General features: G+C 34.6%; 1 protein-coding gene across 1 annotated transcript in view; it reads left to right on the top strand.

The window, feature by feature from the left end:
* The window catches only part of LOC136041649 (protein tincar-like), a 139,127-nt gene that overhangs the window by 63,872 nt on the left and 49,515 nt on the right, over positions 1-25,740 (top strand). The window contains exon 5 of the mRNA XM_065726353.1: positions 6,424-6,614. Within this exon, the coding sequence (XP_065582425.1) occupies positions 6,424-6,614 (191 nt within the window). The remainder of the gene's footprint in view (positions 1-6,423; positions 6,615-25,740) is intronic.

Below are 25,740 nucleotides of genomic sequence, written 5' to 3'. Positions count from 1 at the left end.
CAATTGTCGCTACTGATCCACCCAGGGAAAAGAAGCTTTTCGAGTTACTTCAATGAGAACATCAAAGCAATGTTCTCAACAATGAACATGAAGCAGTGAGAACAAGTTCTTATTGAAGTAACTCGAATAGCTTCTGTTTTTTTTTTTTTTTTTTTTTTTTGCTCAAACGGAAATTACAGTTCTATTTCCCCATTTTGTGACCAAAACAATCGGATGGCAGCTATATTTCCCGTCTCTCCCATACTCCTTTTTGCCAAAATCATCCAATCAACATTTGGGATACCATTTTGATCAATATAGTTGATAGGTCAAGTAAACATGTCTCTGGGGATGACACGGCCCTGCAAATCCCCGTGGAAAGGGTTGTAAATTATGAAACTTGTCCGGTGTTTACTTACAGGCTAGTATTTGTTATTGGGAAGTAAACATATATTTTTGGGGGCAGGTAATTTTTCTGTGGGGGGATTTATTCCATTTCTTTATGAGTCAATGGTGTTCTTCTTCTCGCCCATTTGCGAAATAAATTTTTATATTGGATATCTTCTGCTGGACTTTCACCGGTAGATACCAGAAATGGCCGAAATAATATCGCTTTCGATATCCATATTAGGTTTTGATATTCGTTATCTATGTTTGGTGCGATATATTGATATCTAATATCGTCCAACACTAGTGTTAGCCAGAGTCGACTCAGTTCTAAATGGATATCTGGACATATCTTGGGAAGTTAAACAGGAAGGGTGTGTGAAAACATAGGATAGTTGGTCCCCAAGCCCCTCCCTGCACTTCCTGGCTGAAGGGGCACGAAACAGAGATCAGTAACGCCGTTAGGGACTATAAGGTCCAATATCGTATTCTTTACCATATACATAATAAAGATTGATAGTGGGGTAAAAAAATGAAGAAATATAACTGATTAAAACACGTTTTGTACTTTAATTGGAGGAAAAAAAAGAGGAAAGTGGGAATGAAAAAGAAGAAAAAATCAATTTAAACAATAATAAATCTAAGAGATCAATTCTTGGTAAGGCGACAAGCCTTGATACGCCGTTTCCGACTTCGTAAATCAGTAAGTTTTTCAAGCATTTGTAGACCATTTATTTGTTTTCATGGCTTAGAAGGTGTAAACCACAGCCTATATAAACACTATATATAGACGTGTCTATATAGGCTGTGGTGTGGACATTTGCCTTTATCGGCGGCAAGTATGAGGATTTTGAACTCTCTTTTATGCGTCTCTGTTCACGGTTGTCGGGTTTTCTTGGATTATCCTGATCAAAAGGGCAAAAATGTTTTTGGGCTCATTTTAATAAATTGCGATAATTTTTACCGAATTCGACCAATTTTTATTAAAGTTCAATTGGCGAAAGCCAGTTGTATCTGGCAATACTGATCATGTGCCTGAGATCAAGTATGAATTGTGTACGAATTATCTCCGTGAACAAATCCTTTGGGAAATGTCTTTCACTGTGTTAATTCCGTGAGTCAGGAAATAGATTGTTTTTGAACTAAAGTTTTTAACAGCTTGGTCGACTTCATATCCTTAAAATTCATTGAATTTGTTCAATGAATTAAATACATTGAATTTATGACAAATTGACAATAAATGTAGACGGTGAAAATAATTGAGCACCTTTCGTTAAACCTCCTCTTCGACCTAACAAAACATAGGGCTATTTTCCCTTAAAATAGTGTAATATTTTTGGTGTTATTTATGCTAGAACTGATATAAAAAAAAAACTTTTTTTTTTCAATGAAAATTAATAGCAATCCGAAAACTTGCATAACTTTGCCTATTAATGAGGGCATTGTCTTTTTTAGATTTCCCCCTTGTCTTTACGCTAGAATTTAGCTTATGATTTATCGAGATGGTTAATAGCTATAATATTTTGAAACTAGAATGAAGAGAGAGAGAGAGAGAGAGAGAGAGAGAGAGAGAGAGAGAGAGAGAGAGGGAGAGAGAGAAGTTAAGGATGGCCCTCTTATATAGTGTATAATTTGTGCTGATTCAAAACTTTTATGACACTTCTAATTTAAAAAGCTTTCTTTTTAAAGTATATTTCTTTTTTTTCTGAATTAATGTTCAAATTACTTTTATGTCTCCCCTTTCCTTACAGGCCGAGGAGCCTTTGTGGCAATTAATACCATATTTTAATTTTATATTTAATTAGTTATGAATAAATCTTGTCTTATTTTTTATCTCCTTACCCTACATATGATGCAGTTGTCGCTTTCTCAGCTCCGCTTTTCCTGCTAAAGCTTTTGCATAACAATGCTTCGAGAAAATGCATCCCTTAAAAAAATTTTGGGGAAGAATTGTGGGGCTATACCGGTTATACTTGTTAAAATATTTAGTGGGGCTCTGTAGCCAAATCTGGTTCTTTGGACCCCTCCCCCCCCCCTATACCGTAGGCAAGCATACAATTGTGATCTTCAGCAATCAAAGGTGAGCTTTCAAAATCTCAGTATCCATATGTCTAACATGGTCCTATTCTATAAAAATATGTCTAAACATACTCCTTCAAATAAAGAAAGATATGGGTTCCCCACTTACCCTACCCCCATGTTGATCTGAAGGACCTGTAACAAAAAAAAAATAAATGAAAAGGTGAGCATAAAGAGGGTGTTAAGGTCCTCTCCTATGTAACATTTACGACCACTATCCCAATGCGATCCCTCCTCCTGACGAAAAAAAGTCAAATAAACACGCATTCATAACTATCCTTCTCGATAGGAAATACGAAATATCGTTTTTTTTTTGCAACTTGAAACATCTATATTTGGGCCTTCAAACATTAATTTAATAGCGCCAAAACACTATAGGCAGATGTGTATTCTCCTGATGAGCCCTTGTGTTGGGTGGTCGCCTTTGAATTATTTGTTTGTTGTTATTTTTAAATATTTGATATATGACGACTTATACTTAATTACGACACGACTGCCTGTCCATGGACTATTATTTGCGGTTGATTGTGTATGGCTATGCTGTTTGACCTATGTGATTGGATGTACGAGTAAGGTTAAGGCCTCGTTACACTACTTATCTATATTAATTACCAAAGTAGGAAAACAGTCTTCTTTTCTCCTTATGTCTGTCTTTCTTTCGGTTTTTTCTTCTTTTTATATATTATTTACTATTCATAATTTATTATTTATTATATATTATTATCTATTATTTTTTATAGTTTATATTTTTGTGTTCAGTTTTGTGGTGTGTGTTTGTTTCTGTGTTTATGCTGTTGCATTGGTGATTTCTTTTTTTCACTTTAATAGTATAACTTTTACCAAGATTATATCCCTTCTTGGGGGTGTTTCACCCCCAGGATGAAATATATAACTTTGTATCTAAAGTGACACGTTAATCCCGATATTTCTTGGTCATTGCTCATTAACATGGTTATATCATATCTTGAAACTGTTTTTTTGTTGTGTAGTTTAAAACGTGACATAGTCTTAAACGGTACCTTAAAACGGTTTACTATCAGAAAACAACTTGTTTTGTCCTATTGTTCATGATAAATCAGGTATGATGCTGATTATTTGTCTATCAGATGGCTGTGTTTTTGTATCACGTGATAGATCGATTCATACACTAAGATTGATAGGTTTTTAATTGGAAGTTGGTACAAATATCTTGCTCAAAGAACAATAGATGATTATTGACTGTTACAGTGGCCAGATCTTGATTGATATTTAAGCTGATATTAGCACAAATGACCACCCTCGTTGCTTGATTATGTTACATCATTATACTACGGATTTTTATCCTTTTTTGTTTTGATTTTTTTTTTACGCTTGATATGCACTTTTCGGAGTGTTTTGGCACATGCATACTTTCGTAGGTATTTATTTTTGGTATGAATACAACTGAGAGGTTGTTCATTCTTCTCCGCCCGGTGTAAGTTGAAGGGCCGGAGGAATACAACTGAGAGGTTGTTCATTCTTCTCCACCAGGTGTAAGTCTTGAAGGGCTGGAGATGGATCCAAGGGGACGGAGATCCCCCCTAAGATTTAGAGCGTCACCAGTTTTGAAGTTTTAGGTTTCTATTTCAGTTTTATTAATGTTCAGTTTACGTTTATGTTCCTTTTAGCATTCCCGTACCAGCTATTCGTTAGTTCCCTTTTCCAAATAACAGCGCTTTGAAAAGAAGTCTAAACGCTCCAGGAAACCGCTAAGGTTTTTTTTCCCTAAGATTTTTCTTGTCTTTAAGTAAACTCTTTCTTAAATAAACTTGTCAATTAGGTCAATTATTGGCGCCCTTGTCACATTGCCCCCCCCCCAAGATTTTGCTTTGGATCCGTCTTTGTGGAGCGCCACTTGTTCTGTGACGCTGCTCCTTTTTGTGCTATGTGTGACCATTTTGGGCCATACATGGCTTATTTCCGCCACGCGTTGCGTCCAAGATCTACTGTGCATAATTTTGAAAGTTGCCTATCGCTCGAATACGAGGTAGATTCAAACAGTTACAGGAAAGCTTTGCTGTGGTTTGGGGGTGGGGGAACAATGATTGTTATCCTAATATTTCCATTATTATTATAATTATAGTATTGCGTTATTATTATTGTAATATTGGCCATACGTCTAAATTCTATGTTTTTTTATTTCTTTCTCAAAATTAAGCTAAACTGGAGATACTTCTCCCTTTTACACCCTTGTCTCAATCATAACTGGTTCACTTGTAAAACATCTCGTCAATAAAATTTGTATGAAAATTTTTAGCTTTTGGATCTATTTTACTTAGTAAGTTTTCCTCTTTTATTGACAGGATTTTCCTAAAAAAAATTTATTTGTTGTGTTTAATGTCTTCCATAGAAATTAAAACTAAGAAAAATTGTTTGATTATTTAAGGTCAAGACCGTCACCGGTTTTGAAGTTTTTGGTTTCTATTTCAGTTTTATTAACGCCCTTTTTTACGTTTATGTTCCTTTTAGCATTCCTATATTAGCTATTCGTTAGTTCCCTTTTCCAAATAACATCGTTGTGAAAAGAAGTCTAAACACTCTAGAAAACGGCTAAGGTTTTTTTTTCGAAAACATAGCGGTTCCTCCGTTAACGATCACTATGCTTACTTCGCCCGACAATTTAGTTGCCTATTTTAATCTAAAACATAAAGTGAAAGCTCATCATCGACAAAACTGTTATTTGATATGGAAAAATAACACTGACAACTCCGTTAGGATTTCTGGTGCTTACGTATTATCCCAAGTCCCAACCCTACCCAAGAACTGAAGTTAGGTGAATCATAATGAAATGTACCAAAATATGATGAAAATACAACACTTTAGAAAGAAAATTCTGGAAACTACAATAAAGAATTATGAAAAGCAGGCCGCGCTGAACGCATTATGTAAAATACCTAACCTAATTACCTATATATATTAAATATGTAGTAAAAATATACCTATATCATAGTTTTTCTCAATGATACGCAGCTAATTATAATCATCAGTTATCATCAATTCGCTGATGATTTAGACGTAGGCTCACCGATACTTGTTAAGTAAACGAAACACACGTAAGAATTACGCTTCAGTTAGATGTGAGAAAACCAGTTTCATAGCCATAAAGACAAGCGACAGAATAGCTGGGAAATATATGATTTGGGCTATATATTTACACATTAGGGGGTGGGGTGGGATAACGTATAGCGCGTGTGCATGCATTATGTGTTAGTCATGATTTTTCTGCATATTATGAAGCAAGTATTGTTTTAGTACTTGTTATTTAAACGATACACAATCAAGAATTACGGTTAGGTTAGATTTGAGAAAACCGGTTACATAGCCAGAAAAGACAAGTGACAGAATAGATGGGAAGTATATAATTTGGGCTATATACTTGCACATTAGGAAGGGGGGGGGGTAAAGTTTCTAGACAGTGTGGAGTTAGAAAACAAGGGTACTTAAGTATTATACAAGTAACAATTGAGAATTTGGATCGCGAACTTAAGACATCACTTGCTTTTCACGGTGATAATACCAGACAATTAGCTTCGGCTCACTAGGAAAATACATAATAGCTATATTTTAGTTAAATATTTAGTTGGTATTTTGGTTTGGTTTGGCTTGAATAGGTATGTTTAGGTTACGTATTTAATATATGTTATGCGTTACCCCCACCCCACCCCCCTAATGTGCAAATATATAGCCAAAATTTGTTTGGGCTAACAACACCCAAAAAGGGTAATGATTACGTTTTAAAACATTTGACGCGACTATTGTACTATTTAAAGCAAATGAGTATAATTAAACTCCTTCATTTTCGATGTGTTTTTTTTTTGCCTTTTATCATATTGCTCTTATACAGGAGTATTCATTCTTGAAGCACCCAGAGAAATTAAGTTAGGGTAAAGAGTGTTTTTTGTATTTATATGCTGGTAATTTCTATTTGTTTCATCCTATACTGTAAATGGTTTTTTTCAGGAGTTCACCACGTGGCCAGCACCAAGTATTGAGTTTATCAACTTCTTAATTTCGCTTATATGGTTTTCAGTCAAAGCAGTTCATGTCTATTGGGCAATGAGCAAGCCACTGGGAATTATCTTTAGTGTTCATCTGATCGCTAATATTGTTCATGGGGTCGTTTGCCACTGTGGTATTGTCATATTATACAGGTAATTAGCTCTTATTTGAAGATTTCTAAAATAAGGCAGTGTAGCACAAAGACTGTATGTTAGAGGAGTGAGAGTAAAGGGAATAAGTCTAAATTGATTAATTGAATAAGCAAGTAAATATAAAATTTTAGCGATTTTTTCCCTTAAAAATATTTTTCGTGTTTTCCTGTCTATTTTTTACCAGCTTATTGGGGCTCGTACCCCCTTTCCCCCAGGAAATTTAAATTTTTAAAGTAAGTTCTTTAGCTGAGTATTTTTTATATTTAATCGTTTGTTTATTTTCAACCTATTTTACTTTTCTTAAATTGCAACTCCTGATATTAGGGAAAGTACCTCCCCCCTGTCCTCCCATGAAAATGAAACATTGATGTATGCAGATATACTTCATTTGTACTTTCAATCTAAGAAAAATTTTGACTGTTACGAACGGGACAGGTCCCAGTCCTAATGACCCTACTTTGGGTTCTCCCATCCCATAGATTGAAATTCCTTGCATAACTCTGATTTTCAACCATTGAATTTTAGATTTATTTATTTTAAATTTATGATAACCAGTGTTTTGTAAGATAAAACTGATTTAGTTTAAGGGGGTGTTTTACAAATCTTACTTCCATCAAAAATTTCGCATAAGGCCTTTTGAATCGCCACAGCCGAAATGTAATACTATTTGATGCTTTAGAGGTCTAATGAATATATATATATATATATATATATATATATATATATATATATATATATATATATATATATATATATATATATATATATATATATATATATATATATATGATTGTGTAAACCATGTATGAAAAATAAAAGATATATAAAAAATATGAAAAATATAAGGTATAAGTGGAGGAAAAGCCAGAAAACCATTCCAGGTGGAGTGAAAAACGGATGGAAAGACCTCTACGTGTCTGGCCTGAACCATTTCCGCGTCGATTTTTCAAATTATATTTACACTTTTTTAGTGTAAGTGTATATATTTACAAACTTGCCTATAGACAAGGATGCATTCTCCTGGTGGGCCCTTGTGTTGGGTTGTTTGCCTCTGAATTATTTGTCTTTGTTGTTTGTATTGTTTGGTAAATGACGACTTATACTTATTGACGACACGACTGCCTGTCCATGGATTATTCTTTATGGTTGATTGTGTATGGCTATGCTGTTTGACCTATGTGATTGTATGGATGAGTAGGGTTAAGGCCTCATTCAAGTGCTGATCTATATTAATCACTAATGTTGGAAAACAGTCTTCCTTTTCTCCTTCTGTCTTCCCTTTTTTTTTTTAAATTTGTTTGTGCTGTTGCATTGGTGATTTCTCTTTATATATATATATATATATATATATATATATATATATATATATATATATATATATATATATATATATATATATATATATATATATATATATATATATATATATATATATATATATATATATATATATATATATATATATATATATATATATATATATATATATATATATATATATATATATATATATATATATATATATATATATATATATATATATATATAATATATATATATATATATATATATATATATATATATATATATATATATATATATATATATATATATATATATATATATATATATATATATATATATATATATAATATATATATATATATATATATATATATATATATATATATATATATATATATATATATATATATATATATATATATATATATATATATATATATATTATATATATATATATATATATATAAATATATATATATATATATATATATATATATATATATATATATATATATATATATATATATATATATATATATATATATATTATATATATAATATATATATATATATATATATATATATATATATATATATATATATATATATATATATATATATATATATATATATATATATATATATATATATATATATATATATATATATATATATATATATATATATATATATATATATATATATATATATATATATATATATATATATATATATATATATATATATATATATATATATATATGGTTTTGGGTCAAAATAGTAGGTCTTACGAAGGAAGGTATCAGAGCAAGTAGTGGCGTAACCATAGATATAAATGTAACTTCGATTGATTTTTATAATCAGAGATGTACAGATATCATCTGCCTAATTTCTTCAATTTTCAAGATGCATTTCTAAATTCGTTTATGATCTAAAAAGCTAAAAAAAAAATGAATACTTAGAACTTAATAATAATGAAAACCTGCGTTATAGCTGTGATTGACGGTAAGATTTATTTAATGAAGTAAGTCAAGGCCAAGTGTCCCGTATGACTCCGCCCCCCCATTTTTTCATGGCCTGTATTTATTCAAAGAAATAGCCAGGGATAAATAAATGCAAGTGGTCTAAAATGTCAGGAAATATGCCTGGGCACGATCGATTTTTGGTTAGGTGTTACAGTTCGTAAAAACGTCCAAAAAGTTACAGTTTAACCACCTCATGAAGAATGGGTCCCCGATGCACACTATTGAGATCCTCATGAAAAGGGATCATTTCTGTCTCCCTCCAAGTCTAAGAATTGCCGAAACTTTTGTGCTATTTAGATTGCCACACTAATGTTTCAACTAATTTTTAATTTTGAACGTCCTTTTTTCAGTCTTACAGGTCAGGTTTACGGTTTCAGTCGTAGGGGTATCCGCTGTCTCCATTCACTTTCCAAACAGTATCTATTCATTGCCTCAGCTCAGTCTATCATTTTCAGCCAATTTCATTTTTCACTATTGTTTGATCTAGAGCGACCCTCTCATATAGGGTATGTGGATTAAAATGGAATAGTTGTGGGCATCAAGTCATGGCTAGTTCTAGAAAAAGCCAAGACAGATGGTTCAATTGAATGAGAGGCAATTCTGGCATTAACAACTATCAGTCTTGACTTTTTTTACAATTAGCCATGGCTTGATGCCCACAACTATTCCATTTATTCTTCCTCTTTCAATAATTGACATTCAAACACTAGACTTTTGAGGCTCATATGTCAACATATCTTGGCTCATATTATAGACGGTCACTGACAGAGTACCAGCGGTCGTCCTTTTCGGCTAACTATCTAGGCACAAGCGAAATGCAGGTCCCCCCCCCAAATGAGGCGGGAAGGGATTACATGAAAAGTTTAAAGGGAATTGGGACTTATTGGGGAGGGTGGTGGTGTAAAGAGGGAAGCTTTGAATCAATTGGGGTGGAGGAGGAGCATGCGGAAATGCGTTGGCCTCAGACGGCTCGACGCTGCAATGAGTTGTTAATGGTGGTAACAGTAATGTCAGAGGTTCAGCCTCGATTTATAGTTCCATCTGTTAAAATTGAAAATTACTACAAAAATGTAATCATATTAAGTGTGGTCAATGGCAAAGATAGCAGTAAACACTTTTGACGGAGGACAAATTTAGGGGAAAAATTTTAAAGCAACGCCAAAAAGAGACGTATGGAGGGCAATGTCATGTTTCCTCTCTAGGCCCCCCCTGACCCATCATAGTTTTTTTTATTCCTGAAAAATTGCAATTTTTTTATTTTTATTTTTGTTTGTTTAAAAATATGAAATTTTTGGGGTTGTACTATATTTTGTCAGTGCTGCTACCTCAAACCGTGAAAATAAATAAGCAAAACCAATCCGTTATATTTGACAATGCTTTTCGCTCCTAAACATTCCAACATTCACAATTTGTTGACTCCCAAAGACGTCTACATCTTCAAAGGAAAGCTACACCTTTTTAAACTGTTTGTCACCATGTATTTTTAGCTTATTTTTGCCGAATTTATTACCCACGCTCCTTTTTTTTAAATGTGTCGCCTGCTGCTACCAAAAACTATCTTTTTCATTCACAATTAAAATTCTTGATTTCTCTTAATTTTTCTAGACATTTTTCTTGACTATTGTTGTAGATATACCGATATAGCATATATATACAATTTCAAACAATAAGATTTATTTCCATTGTCCTTTGTCCTTTAAAATGTTGCAAAAACAAGCTCCAAACGACGATTTTCTCGAATGACGAGCTATTAATTGCAGCTGTAAAGAGTAAAGCTGCTTCTCCCGCTATGGACTAGTTCTTTGTCAAGTCTTAAAACAATCAGCTGTTGATTTGCAAAGACATGGGGATTGTCAAAGACAATCCTCACTGTGACAGTCACAGAAAATTGACTGTCACAGGAGGATTGACTCGGAGATTAAAGGATTGAGATGTTATCTAGAATCATTATATAAATAGAAATTGGAATGGACAACTTCCATCGAAGTAGGAAGTTTTTTCTGTAGCTGGCAAGTGACTAAAATTAGCAAAGGAAATCACAATATCTTGTTATAGGCTAAAAGAAGATCAAATTGCAATAAAGAAGACCAGCTCTTTCAAAAAGAAAATAGAACAGAAAAAATGTTTAGACTCTTTTTTTGTTGTAGTCATCGCCAACTTTCGCAGCTAGTGTTGGCTTATAAAAGAAAAATAAACCCAGAAAACAATAATAAAACAAACGTTTGATGGTCTAGGTTCGGGATTGTCTAGGATGGAAATGATATAACTCGTTCTCTTGAAATGTACTCATAAATATGACGTCAATCGTTAGATTTTTCTTGTCAATCATTTGTTTCTTGTGTAATTTTGCTTCCATCTTAGGCACTAGACAACAGAATAGAGCACTTTTTTTTTAACATGGACACTAAAGGTAAGCGTCGGGGGAGCCTCCTTGGGCAATAAAAACTACAAAAATATATTTACCAAAATAGTGGAAATTCAAGCACATGTTTTCTAAAATGTAGCCCATGTACTAAAACGTTGAAGCTGCTGGAACTATTATTGACTTGAGACTAAATATAAAACTAGGAAACAGCTAGGTATTAAGATGTGCCTATTCATGAGTTAATACTACAAGTCCCATTAGCCCCGCCTGTTTCGTTTTTTATATTTTCCTAATTTTTTTATTAATAGGCGGCCACTTTGGGCGCACGCCGGACAACTGCTTTCAGTTTCGTATACTGTGTTATATGCGTAATGCATTAGCCCAGTAATAAGCTACTATTATCTCTTTTATAACCAGAATTCCGCCTTTTACACCTTAATTTTTAAACTAGCAAAAAACGTAAAGCTACGTAGGACTAAACATTAGATTAAATAGTACCACATTTACATTTATTACATTAAATTACAGCACTGATTAAGCATTATGTTAAGCACTAAATATATTAAATAATAGCACTAAAAACAAGTTGAAAAGGAAAGATAGGGAGGGGGAAGAGAAGAGAGGAGATAATTAACTTTCTAGACATAGGAGGTGGTCAGTTAAGGTTCTTTTTTTAATTGTCCATAAGACTGACAATTTTAATGGATAGGGAATTTGGAGCTTTGTTGGTTAGAGTTTGTATATTGGAGCTTTGTCGGAAAAAGTACAAAAAATAGAATAGATTAGAAAATCTTAAAAGTGGGAATTTTCAAAGACCAAACTGCCTTTCCATGATATATAAATAATAGTTCAATAAATCCTTTTATTAGACAGTAAAAACAATGACAAAATCTCTGGATATTTTTGTCACATGCACAGTGACCAAAATACCCAGAGTTTATTATATAAGAGTTATTATAAAAGGATTTCCTACTGAATTGTTTTTTGTACATCTTAAAAGTACAAAGGATGTAAAATTTAAAGTATTTTTTAACCCTGGGACGCATCTTGGGTCCTAAAAACAAAAACTTCATACCTAAAAACTTCATCCTAAAAACTACAGTTTTCCGCGATTTTTCTTTTGGTTTTCCACGATTTTTCTTTTGGTTGTTTCAGAAGTATTTTTAATAGCAATACCACTTTTTTGTCAGTGTTACCCCGTCGAATCGTGAAAATAAACAGAGCGAACCAGCTAATTTCGGAAAGCTTTTTGTCAGTAAAAATTTTTAACATTAACAATCTCCTGACTCCAAAACACAACCTTCAAAGGGAAACTAAATCGTCTTAAGCTGTTTGGTGGGTGTCACCTATTTTTAGCTTATTTGTTGCTGATTTTTTTTCTCACACATTTAAATTTGATATCCGCTACTACCAAAAACTGCATAACTGTATGTGATGGGTTTTTTCATTAAAAATAGTCTTATCTATTTTTTCCTAATTTCTAAAGACGTTTATGGTTGTACAAGTTTTCATTCAACCAATTCCAAATATAATTTTATTGTTTGTACGTTTATCTCTTGTTTGTACTATTTTGTTTGTAATTTTACAAACTTTTTTTTTCACGAAATTGTCTTTTGATTGCAATTGTTTGTACTATTTTATCTTTTGTACGTTAAGGTGCACGTTTCCTGTGCAGGTTTTGTATGTTGTTTTTATGCAGTCGTGTGGCACTAACGTTTCAACGTAAAACAACAATTTTTATATCATTCAATACCTGAGTCTCAGCTTTATTCATGTGCCAAAACATATTTTTGAAAATTACTTTGATTTTTTTTTATTATTGAATAATTTGTTGAAGGCGAAAACAGACGAAGTTACTTATTTTTTAAGCATATTTATGTAATTCTCTAAGACCTTGATTCCCAACGTGGGGCGCCGGCCCCACCGATGGGGCATGGCAATATTTTGGTGGGTTATGGGCAGGACTTGTACCCTACGGCTGACTATACTTAAGAGACTTAATTTTTAAAAAAAGCATATTTTATATGAATGACGTTACATTCAAATCAAAACAGTTCGTTGTAACGAGCTGTAAGTAACGAGCGACCCGGCTCAATAGTAACCGGAACTCTGAAAAACGAAATTTTGATACAAATAGATACATAAAAAGAATCGGATTTTTATGGTGTTTTTAAATATACAAGTTACATCAAGTTTAGCCCCATCAACAGTTACGGGCCTAAGAAAATTTGCCTTATTTTCGAAAAAAGGGAGAAACACCCCCAAAAGTCATAGAATCTTAATGACAACCACACCATCGGATTCAGCGTGTCAGAGAACCGTGCTGTAGAGGTTTCAAGCTCCTCTCTGCAAAAATGTGGAATTGTATTTGGCAGAAGAAAGATCATGGATGTGTGTTTATTTGTTGTTGTTTATTGGGAAGTATACAGACATTTTCAGGGGGATTTTTTCTGGTGGGGGGTCGGGGGAAAGGGTTACGTGGGAGGGTATTTCCATGGAGAAATTTTTTAATAAACAGCAAAGAGAGATAAAACTCAATGAAAAGACATCAAACGAGACTGCGGTTAGTAGAGAGAAAAGGTGAAAAACTAAAACAACGTTGATATTTCGCCTGTATGCTAACTAGGCGTCCTCGGCACAAGATAAACGAAGATAAAAAGAAAAAAACACTGAACTAAAAACAAATAAAACTAGTTTATTACTAGTAAAACTAGTAATAAAACATCAAAGCAACTAGTTGCTTTTATGTTCTCATTGAAGTAACTCTAATAGCTTCTTTTCCCTACGTGAAATAATTGCAACAATTTTACTTATTAGTATTGATGGTGGTTTTATTTGTTTTTAGTTTAGTGGGTTTTTTCGTTTTATCTTTGTTTTTTTCTGCTCAAGACGCCTATTTTTTTAGTTTTTCATCTTTTCTCTCTACCGGTGCAGTCTCGTTTGATGTCTTTTACTTGAGTTTTATCTCTCTTTGTTGTTTATTGTCATGGCTGGCCAGTTCGGCTTAAGAACTTTCATTCGTGAAATTTTTCATGCGGGAAGAGAATTTCCATGAAGGGGGCACTGGATTTCCAAGCATTATTTAAAAAACAATCAGAAATTAAATTAAAAAAACAAGTTTTTTTAACTGAAAGTAAGGAGCAAAATTACAACCTAAAACGAACAGAAATTATTACTTATATGAGGGGGTTCGCCCCCTCGTCAATATTTCGTTCTTTACGCTAAAGTATTTTTAGTAATTTCATAAGAGCTATTTATTCTAATTAAACAGCTTTTGGGATTCAGGGGGCATTCTTAAAGAATTGGAACAAAATTCGAACATTAGCGTAAAGAACGAGTCATTGACTAGGGGACGAACACCTTGATATTACGCATATGAGGGACTTCGTTCCGCTCGTCAATACCTCGCTCTTTACGCTAAAGTTATTATTTTGTTAAATAATGGCCACTTAATATTATCTTAAGCAGCTTCTTAACTATGATTTTATGTGATAATAAACCAAAGATATTGTATGTTTTGGGCTTGTGGTTGCTATTAAATAAAAAAAAAAAAAAAAAAACAAGTTTTCTTCGACTGAAAGTAAGGAAAAACATTAAGACATAAAACGAACAGAAATTATTACGTATATGAGTGGGTTGCCCCCTTCTCAGTACCTCACTTTTTGTTCCAATTATTTAAGAATGACTCCTGGCGCACAAGGACCGTTTAATTAGAATAATTAGCCTTTTACAAATTCACAAACATTTTAGCGTAAAGAGCGAGGTTCTGAGGAGGGGGCAAATCCTTATATACGTAATAACAACCAAAAGAAAAATCTGAGAAAATTGTGCATCCAACAGTTCGTGGTAACAAACTGTTTCTTTTTCTTTTGATGTATCGGCGTTTTATGCTGATTTCAAATATATAGATTTCATTGTGTTTAGTCTTATCCAGCAAAGGTTATGAGCCTGAGAAAATTTTCCTGATTTGCAAAAAAAGGGGAAAGGGGTGAAAACTACTAAAAGTCTTATCATATCAATAAAAATCACACCATCAAATTCGGCGTATCAGAGAACCCTACTGTAAAGGTTTCAAGCTCGTATCTGCAAATATGTGGAATTTCGTATTTTTTCCAGAAGAAAGATCATTGATGTGTGTTTATTTATTATTTTTTTTTCCCAGGGGTGATCGTATCAGCCCGGTAGTCCTAGAATATCAGAAGAGTGCTCATTTAAACGGAAATTAAAAGTTCTAATGTCCTTTTTAAGTGACCAAAAAAATGGAGGGGAACTAGGCCACCTCCCCCGCCACTTTTTCCCAAAATCGTCCGATAAAAATTTTGAGATGGCCATTTTGTTCATCTTAGTTGGAAAGCCTAATAACTATGCCTTTGGGTATAAAATTACCCCCTTCCCCCACAGCCCCAGTGAAAAGCTCTTAAGTTATAAAGTCTACCCATTGATTACGCATAGTATGTGTTATTGAGATGCATGCGTACATTTTCGGGTGGGGGTGACAAATTTTCTGTTGGGGGTTTTTCCATAGGGAGGGAAGTTCCAGGCAGTGAGCTTGTCAGGGGAAGTTATACACTGCGGGAATATGCCAGAATTCTTATAAAAAATTATTTTTATATGTCTTGTTTTCTCTTTTCCGTCTCAATTTTACGCGTGGAGGGGTTAAGAGTAATTGTCCGGGGTAAATTTTCACCGGGATCGAATTGTCTAGAGGATATTTCCATGGTAAGGGGGCTTCTCTGTGAAGGTGGAGTCAAAAATATTTTCTACTGAAACCAAGGAGTGACATTAAAACTTAAAACTAACAGAAGCTATTCCATATATGAAAGGGGCTGTCCCCTCCTCAACGCCTTGCTCTTTACGATAACTTTGACTATTTCTCACAGCTGTATTTTTTTAAACAATCAAAAAAACTTTAGCGTAAAGAGTGAGGCGTGGAGGAGGAGACAGTACCTTTCATATACGGAAACATTTCTGTTCGTTTTAAGTTTTAATGTCGCTCCTTACTTTTAGTAGAAAAAAAACTTGTTTTTTATTTAATACATTTGAAGAGCAAAAAAGATACATGACAGTATTGCAATTCCATTATACATTGTATAAAAGGTATTAGTCAGACAAAATTTGTCATTAGTATAAAACATTCCTTAAGGACGACCCCAAAAAAGATAACAAGTTAATGGCGATTTAAGCCTCCTTCAGTTATGATAAAATTTTGATTAAAAAAATTTAATATCACGAGGGGGGCAAAAGGATTTTAGAAAATGCCTAGGTAGGGCATGGCCCAAAATGGGTTGGGAACCACTGTCTACGAAAAAGTGTAATACCGTAACTCTGGCTCTGAGTGGAAAGATAGGAAACTAATGATCCCACAGTATAAGTAACTTCTCCTTTGATGCCAAATACAGTTATAGGCTTTAACAAAATTGTATCGTTCGCAGGGAATATAAGGGTTAAATTGTCAAGGCCACCAAAATTAAATATTCTTTCATCCTTGGACCTTTTACCTTGGACAAACAGAGAATCAGCAGAATAATAATAATAATTTATAACTAGATAAATAATCTATTTATAACCCACTGCACAAAACAATGGGAGGATAGTGGAGTAAAAAGAGAGAAATCAGGGGGATAAAAAGGTTTCGATCAGGGAGATTGAAGTGTGATTAAAGATACATTGCCCTGCTGCTACTCCTTTTGAATGCAGCTTAACAAATCATTTTTTGAAAATTATTTCAGAATTTTCGACCCTTAATTGTAATAACGGCGATATATAAATTCAAAAGATATTTTTTACCAGATTGGCTGGTCATGTTTTTATGACAAAATTCACAGCGCTTTGAAGCTAAAAACTTAGGGTTTGATATGCCACTCCACTAGTCGATTATTTACATATTTTCTCCCTAGGGTTGTGTCTATGGGACTTCCTTTTAAAGAGTAAACAGGCGGGTTTTTAGGGATAATGTCCCTCGGGAGACCATTCCAAATGGAGACACAGCGTCTTACAAAGTTGTTCTGCAAGTATTCATTACGGGGTGTCTCCTCTTTTCGGGTATCCGACCGTATTCTGTTTCTGCATGTTGACGTTAATATAAATATACCCTCCACACGACGTTAATAACTTCTATTGAATAAGGAAACAGGACAAAGAATATTGTCTTGTAAGCATAAAGATCATTATTCCATATAGAAGTTGCCGAAATATCGAAAAAAAAAACTAAAATCACATTCGAAATTTTTGCTTGAATGATTGACAATAGTCATGTATGTTTTTCTTAATTGATCCACAAATGATGATTTAAAGAAGTCATTTGTAAATGAATTAAGAAGAACGTGAATGATTTTAGTAATTTATTCCGAGCTAAAATTTGGACTCAGTTTCAAACAGTTTGTGGTAGCAGACTTTAAGTAAATAGCAACCCTTGCCAATAGGAAATGAAACTCGAAAAAAAAATCTAACAACCCTATGTACGTAAAAAATTTGCTTTTCGTGTTCATCCTAAATATATCAGACCGTTTATTGACCGTAACGTTGAAAAATAAACCAGTCAATATTTATTATCTTAAGCAAATTGGATACTTTCCGAAGAATGGATTAACCCCCCACCCCCGAAGTGATCCGATCTTAATGTATATTGCACCATCAAATTCTAGATGCAAAATATAATTTTCAAGTGCCTAAACTATATATGTACGAAGTTTCATATTTTTAATGTCATTGTTGCTTTTTTTTTGTCAATCGATGTCATCTTATCGAATCAATTGCTGTCATCTGAACAGAAACTGCTATGTTGTGTGCATTTGTGCCAGAGCAGACCAGGGTCACTTCCGTGCCATTTTCTCCCAGTGGAAATCAAGTATGGCACTGTGTCAAATATAAACGTGGCAATTATAATAAGAAAAGTTAGAATAATAAAAAATGTTTTCAAAGGCAGTGCTACCCATGCGATACCTGAGATTAAGGCTTCTAGATTTCGTGGCAAGATCTTAGATTGAAAGTCAAAAAACTTATTCCAAGGTGAAAGACTGAAATGCACAAACACTGGAGACATACTTCCTGTAATATCATGATTATGGCATTAAAAACGAATAGAAATCAAATCTTAAAAAATTGGTTTCAACAAATGAAATTAAAAAGTGACACTAAAATACAAAACAAATAGGTCTAGCTCACCATCCCCCACTGTCCCCTAGGCTCCCCTTCCCACTGTTTACGCTAAACTTGGATTTATTTTATTTTTTATTTTTTTTTTGCCAACGCTTCAAAAAAGAGTGCTCTGAGACAAGAACAAACGCAGTTTTTTTTAATAGAAGAGTTAGGCTATTTATTCCTATTTGCTTTGAAAAATTAAATTCGAATATTATAGAGGCAATAAGTAAATAAAACAATAGGAATCACTAAATATTTATAGGTCAGTGTTTTCATCTTCAAATATCTTTGAGCAACCAAATGCTAAAATTTGAAGGGCTAAGGGTGGTGGCACTCCCCCCCTCTATATACAGAAACAATTTCTAATTGGTCCGAGTTTTAATGTTACTCTTTACTCATTTGAAAAAGCTTATTTTTATTTTTATGGCACTTAGTATTAACTAAGTGACATATAGCGATCGCAAGTTCTGTCGGTCTGTCTGTCCCTGTTTTGCTAGTTTAGGCACTTCCAGATAAGCTAGGACGATAAAATTTGGCAGGGGTATCAGTGAACAAACCAGATTGAATTAGAGATAGTCTATTCCCTGATTCGTCCATCTGGGGGGGGGGGGAGTGGTGGACGGTTAATTCGGAAAAACTAGAAAAAGTAAAGTATTTTTAACTTGCGAACGGGTGATCGGATCTTAATGAAATTTAATATTTAGATTGATATTGGGTCTCAGAACTCTTATTTTAAATCCCGACATTGAAGGGAGCTGGTGGGGGGGACCTAAAATTTTGGAAAACGCTTAGAGTGGAGGGATCGGGATGAAACTTGGTCAGATGCTCCATTTTCAATTTGAATCGGATCCGGGGACATAGTGGGTTGGAGGGGGGAAACAGAAATCTTGGAAGCCGGAAATATTGGAAAAGGCTTAGAGTGGAGATATCGGGATGAAACTTGATGGGAAGAATAAGCGCAAGTTTTAGATACGTGATTGACATAATTGGAACGGATCGGCTCCCTTTGGGGCAGTTGGGGGTTATTTTCAGCTCTTTGGCAAGTTCGGTGCTTCTGGATGTCCTAGCACAATGAAAATTGGTAGGCATGTCAGGGACCTGCACAAATTGACTTGATAATGGTCGTTTCCCCGATTCAACCATCTGGGGGGCTGGAGGGAGAGGAATTTTTTTTTAAAATTAGAGGTATTTTTAACTTACGAATGGGTGATCAGATCTTAATGAAATTTGATATGTAGAAGGACCTCATGTTTCAGAGCTCTTATTTTGAATCCCAACCGTATCCAATGATATTGGGGGAGTTGGAGGGGGAAACGGCAAATCTTGGAAAACGTTTATAGTGGAGAGATCGGGATGAAATTTGGTGGGAAGAATAAGCGCAAGTCCTAGATGCGTGATTGACGTTGCAATTTTAGTAATTTTTATTTGATGAAATAAACGCATACCTACCTACCTACCTACGTAGCCGGACTGGATCCGCTCTCTTTGGGGGAGCTAGGGGGTCCATTGCTTTGGTGAGTTCGGTGCTTTTGGACGTGCTAGGACGACGTCAATTGGTAGGCGTGTCAGGGACCTGCACAAGTTGACTTGATAAAGTAATTTTCCCCGATTCGACCATCTGGGGGGCTGAAGGGAGAGAAAAATTAGGAAAAATGAGGTATTTTCAACTTACCGAGTGGGTGATTGGATCTTAATGAATTTTGATATTTAGAAGGACCTCGTGACTCAGAGCTCTTATTTTAAATCCCGACCGGCATTAAGCCTCTGATTTTCTTTTTAAATCAATCTGTTGATTCTTATAATTTTGCTAGAGCTCATGCCATATGAGCTCTTGGCTTTTGGCTCTTCCGACCTCGTCACAAGTGCCATATGAGCTCTTAACTCTTGTTGTATTATAAAAAAACTCTACAGACTCCTAAGCACGCTTCGCTATATTATTTTCCGTAGGTCACGGTTTCATCCATCTCAAATAAACTGAATCTGATCGGTTGCTATGGAGGCATAAATCAACAACATTTTTTTTTTTTTTTTTTGTCCTCTACAGCAATTCTGGAAAATCTCGAAGTAGCCCATGTACTTTCGTGACTGGAATGTCTTTCTTTTTGCCTTTATAGACTTTTCCTGATAAACTTGATTTATTAGAGGCTTCCAAAGGCTTTCCAAAGCCGTAACCTAGAAGTTTATTGCATAACCCTCAATTGGTGCGGAAAAATGATGTTTCTGAAGGTCTAGCATGTACGGTTATACTTCATTATCACCAGGAACTTACCCAGGAAGGGACCCCTGAAATATAAAAAGTTCCTAAACTTCTGGGCACTTCTTAGTCAAATTAAAAAAAAAATATTATGCTCCCCCCCAAAAAAAAAATCCTGTGCACGTGCCTGGTTCTCACCAAATGTGAAATTTGCAATGCCTCTGTCTTTTCGAAGTTTGATTCTGCGTACTCCGAATTTTCGTCTCCTATCAAAGTTGAATTTATTAACTATCATCACAACGGCTTCTCAAATACCATTAAAAGGGTGCCACAGAGAAGCCAAGAACTAAAAGTAAAAAATCCAAATGACTCGCATGCAAATTTGCATCGGGTTTGAGCAAGAATCAAGCATTAAATGCCCCTTTGGATGAATGATCGTTTCACAGTCACAATTTTCTCTATATGTCCTTTTTGAAGCTCAACAGAATCCCTGTTCTCTATTTATTTTGGAGTCATGATATCAAGGGGGACCCTAAAGATATAGTCCACCATGTGAATTTTTTTCTCTTCCTGTTCCCCTGTTCGTAAAATTCTTCTCATTGGTTGATTTTAAGGACCTTTGGTTCATATTGGTTAAAAATAAAAATAAAAACAGTTTTTTTAAATGAAAGTAAGGAGCAACATTAAAACTTAGAACGAACAGAAGTTACTACGTATATGAAAGGGCTCTTCCTCCTCAGTGCCCCGCTCTTTACGCTAAAGTTTGACTCTTTCTCTTAACTCTATTTTTAAAACAGTAAGAAACTTTAGCGTAAAGAGCGGGGCGTTGAGGAGGAAAAGCCCCTTTTATATACGGAGTAATTTCTGTTCGTTTAAGTTTTAATGTTGCTCCTTACTTTCATTTAAAAAAAACTTGTTTTTTTTATTTAATTTCTGGGCGTTTTTGAATTAATGCATGTTTTGATCTTGGCTCTCCGCACATAAATAATTAAAACGAAATTTGCATATTCATTAATTGCAATTAATCGGAAGATTTTGAGAAAAAAAGAGCGAGGGAGGAGGCCTAGTTGCCCTCCAAGTTTTTGATTACTTAAAAAAGCAACTAGAACTTTTGATTTTTTACAAACGTTTTCATTGGTAAAAAATATACGTAACTTACGAATTAACTTACGTAACGACCTGATATATTCGTATGTTTTTATTGCGTATATGAGGGGGTCCAATCCTCGTCGATACCTCGCTCTTTACACTAAAGCTTAGATTTTGTCCCAATTCCTTAAGAATGACCTCTTAATCACAAAGGCCGTAGAATAAATAATTGAAATTACTAAAAATACTTTGGCGTAAAGAGTGAGGTATAACGAGGAGGTAAACCCCTCATATGCGTTATAATGTCTGTTCGTTTTCAGTTTTAATGCTGCTCCTCACTTTCAGTAGAAAAAACTTTTCATATTTATTTTTTCATTGTTTTTTTAAATAATGCTAGAAAATCCTGCGCCCTCTTCATTGAAATTCTCTTCCCCCATGAGAAGTTTCTCCATGGAAATATCTTCCCACGTAACCCCCCCTCATCTCTCCCCCCAAACGAAAAAAATCCCCTGAAAACGTCTGTACACTTCCCAGTAACCATTACTATATGTAAACACAGGTCAAAGTTTGTAACTTGCAACCCCTCCCACTGGGACTGCGAGGGAGTAAGTCGTCCCCAAAGACATAGTTACTAGGTTTTTCGACTATGGTGTATAAAATGGCTATCTCAGAATTTTGATCCGGTAAGTTTTGGGAAAAAATGAGCATGGGTGGGGGCCTAGGTGCCCCCCAATTTTTTGGTCACTTGAAACTTGAACTTTTAATTTCCGTTAGAATGAGCCCTCACGCGACATTCTAGGACCACTCAGTCGATATGATCACCCCTGGAAAAAAAAAACAAAGCAAAAAAACAAACAAATAAACACGCATCCGTGATCTGTCTTCTGTTAAAAATTGCGAAATTCCACATTTTTATAGATAGGAGCTTGAAACTTCTACAATAGGATTCTCTGATACACTGAATCTGATGGTGTGATTTTCGTTAAGATTGTATGACTTTTAGGGGTGTTTCCCCCTATTTTCTAAAATGAGGCAAATTTTCTCAGGCTCGTAATTTTTGATGGGTATAACTGTTCTTGATGAAACTTATATATTTAAAATAAGCGTTAAAATGCGATTCTTTTGATGTAACTATTGGTATCAAAATTCTATTTTGTAGAGTTTCGATTACTATTGAACTGGGTCGCTCCTTACTACAGGTCGTTACCACGAACTGTTTGAAAATATAAATTAAACAGCAGACTGAACTGAAGGGAGACACGGGGAGTGGTATGTGGCTTATATCGGATCATTTAAGAGGCGCTTGCAGTTTCGTAATTAAAACAATTGAGACAAAAAGAATTGTGGCAACCTTAAGTCAGGATCTGAAAAACAGTTTAATTCAGGATCTGAGAAACCTTGGACACACAGTCTGAAAAATTGGAGTTTTATATACCATTTATTGTCTTTGAACACCACCTGCCACCTTTGGGGTGGCAGGTGGAATCTTTTCCCAGTCGCATCGTCCTATTTGGGATGACACAGTTCTTTCCTTCAAATAGAATTAAACAGCGACGTTAAATCTGAAACAGGACAGAAATTATCCTACATAAGAGTGTAGAATAACCTTTTCCTCCACTTTTTTATGCTAAAGTTTTAGTACAGGCCTATGCTAAATACACTCGATAAACATAATATAAAGCTTGTGTAAATAGTGTTGAAATATGGGTGTTGGTTCCCTTTATAAATAGGACGATTCATTTTCATTCTAATTTTTAACCTCTCTCTTTATTTCCTTTAAAAAGAAGATATGGTTTATAATTTAGTTCTGTCCTTTTATAATATATATTAGGGTTATCATAAATATAAGGAGAGCTCCCGCCCCTGTAAACTCCCTGCTCTTTACGCTAAAACTTAACTCTTGGGGAATGGGGAACCATAATCGCTTACTTCTTTTTTTCTCTCTATTGTTACTACTACTAACAATAATAACAACTCACTGCAGCACCAAGTCCCTCAGACCAACACAACAGCGTGTGCTCCCCCTCCGTCCCAGTCTTTTCGAAGATTCACTCTTTACCCGTGCCATGCTGTTTGAATTTCCTTAAGTTTTTTTTATGGCATCTTTCTGCGTCATTCGAGCACGACCTGTTTTCCCTTCGGCCCAAGATGGATGAACAAAAAGCACAATCTTTTGGGCGATTTTCTATGTGTACATAGTTGTTAATCCTTAGATTTGATGAAAAACTGCCAAATACTAGGCTACTCAATTAGTCAAAAAAAAGGCAGCTAAAAAAAACCATTCCTTCGCCAAGGGAAGCACAAGAGATCTTTGGTGAAACTTTCAACCCCTTACTTTTGAAGCTTGAACAACAAAGGGGTTTGATGAAATTTTAGAAATAGCAGAGGTACATTCAGGCAGGTTCGCAAGTTTTTTTCTTTTTGGAGGAGGGAGGGGGTCAAAACAGTTGACAACAATAACTGTGCGAAAATTATGGAATTCATGAAATAATGTATAAATTATGCTAATTTAGGGGTCCAAAGCAGGGACGTGCGCAGAAATTGTTTCGGTTGCGAGGCCAATTTTTTTCCCATAATTCGAATAAGAAGCACCCAGAAATTCAGGAAAATTTATTATTTTGTTGATGGCACAAAATACCGAAGCTCCTCTGCAATGGCTCCTAACCCTTAGCCCTCCCCCCTCCATCACAAGTGCCTGCTTGTATCCGTAAATAATACTGTTTCTTGATATCTTATTAACTGATTAAACTTTCAAATATTCTAACAAACTAATTTTGCATTCCTGCTATGGACACGAAAAGTAAGCTAATTCCATAATAACCAAAAATAATTTAAAAACGCATTTTTTCATTCTGAAGCATGATTACACCCGCATATCCATGTTACGAGCAGGTGTGAATACGGTTATGGTTTTGCAAGGTGTGAACCCGAATTACCATAATAGTTATAATTGGTTAAACTTTATGATTTCTCAGGCATAGCAAAATGGCAAGCTTGATGTGGTGGTTAGCTTTAAAGTCATTATGCCAAAATTATTTAAATGAAGTGCTTAGTTCCGTTTAGGCCTTAATGATACACATCCTCACAGATCTTGGATTGCTTAGATGCGAACTGTAAAGCAACAAAAATAATAGTAGTAATTCTTTTATATAGTAGTAAACAGACAACATTTCTGTTTTGTGAAGCACGAGGGTCTGCTCACTCTTACCTACCTGGTGCACATCATGGAACACCACTTTGTCTGCCATGAGTGCCATAGTTCTATCACGACTGTTCGTGCCACTCATACTGCAAATGAAGAGTGACACACTTGTCACGCGTGGTATGCATCACCCTGTTTGCACATTTTTTGAAAGTGGGTAACTCCTAGGTAAAACGGCTCCTGATAAGAAACAGAGGCGTCAATCCACGGACACTATGAGGAGGTGGGCAAAAATTCATTTGTCAAAATCTAGGCAGGGAGAATTTTGACGTTTTTCAATGAAAATACAAAAAAAAATCGATGATAATCCTGAAAAGAGGTGTTTTCAAAATCTGGGGGGAGCATCTATGGGGAGCAACTGCCCCCCAACAAATGACGCCACTGGTAACGAACTGTAAGCAAAGATCGGCCGGTGTCAATAGCAACAAAGCTCTTGAAAACGGAATTTTATCTGAAAAACAGAATTTTTTACAGAATTTTATCAACAGTTTATGCATTAAGAAAACAAATCTACGTTTTAGTGTGATTCCAAATGTAAAAGTTTCATTAAGTTTAGAACTACCCTCCATAAAAAAAAAATCATAAGATTTTAGAGAAGGGAGCAAACCACCTCCTAATGAGGTGCTGACAACAATGGGGAGGGAGGTATTGACAAAATGAAACAATTAAATCCAGTGTGTCCAATAACCGCGTGGATTGTTCCTTATGCACAAAGCCAGATCCTACAATTATTAATAAGCTCACTATCGTGCTCCTATATAAGAAAAAAACACCTCCTTCTTGCTTTTTGGGAGAGGTTTGGTTAC

Source organism: Artemia franciscana, unplaced genomic scaffold (assembly GCF_032884065.1).
Source record: "Artemia franciscana unplaced genomic scaffold, ASM3288406v1 PGA_scaffold_32, whole genome shotgun sequence".
Taxonomy (NCBI): domain Eukaryota; kingdom Metazoa; phylum Arthropoda; class Branchiopoda; order Anostraca; family Artemiidae; genus Artemia; species Artemia franciscana.
This window is presented reverse-complemented; position numbering and strand designations above follow the sequence as displayed.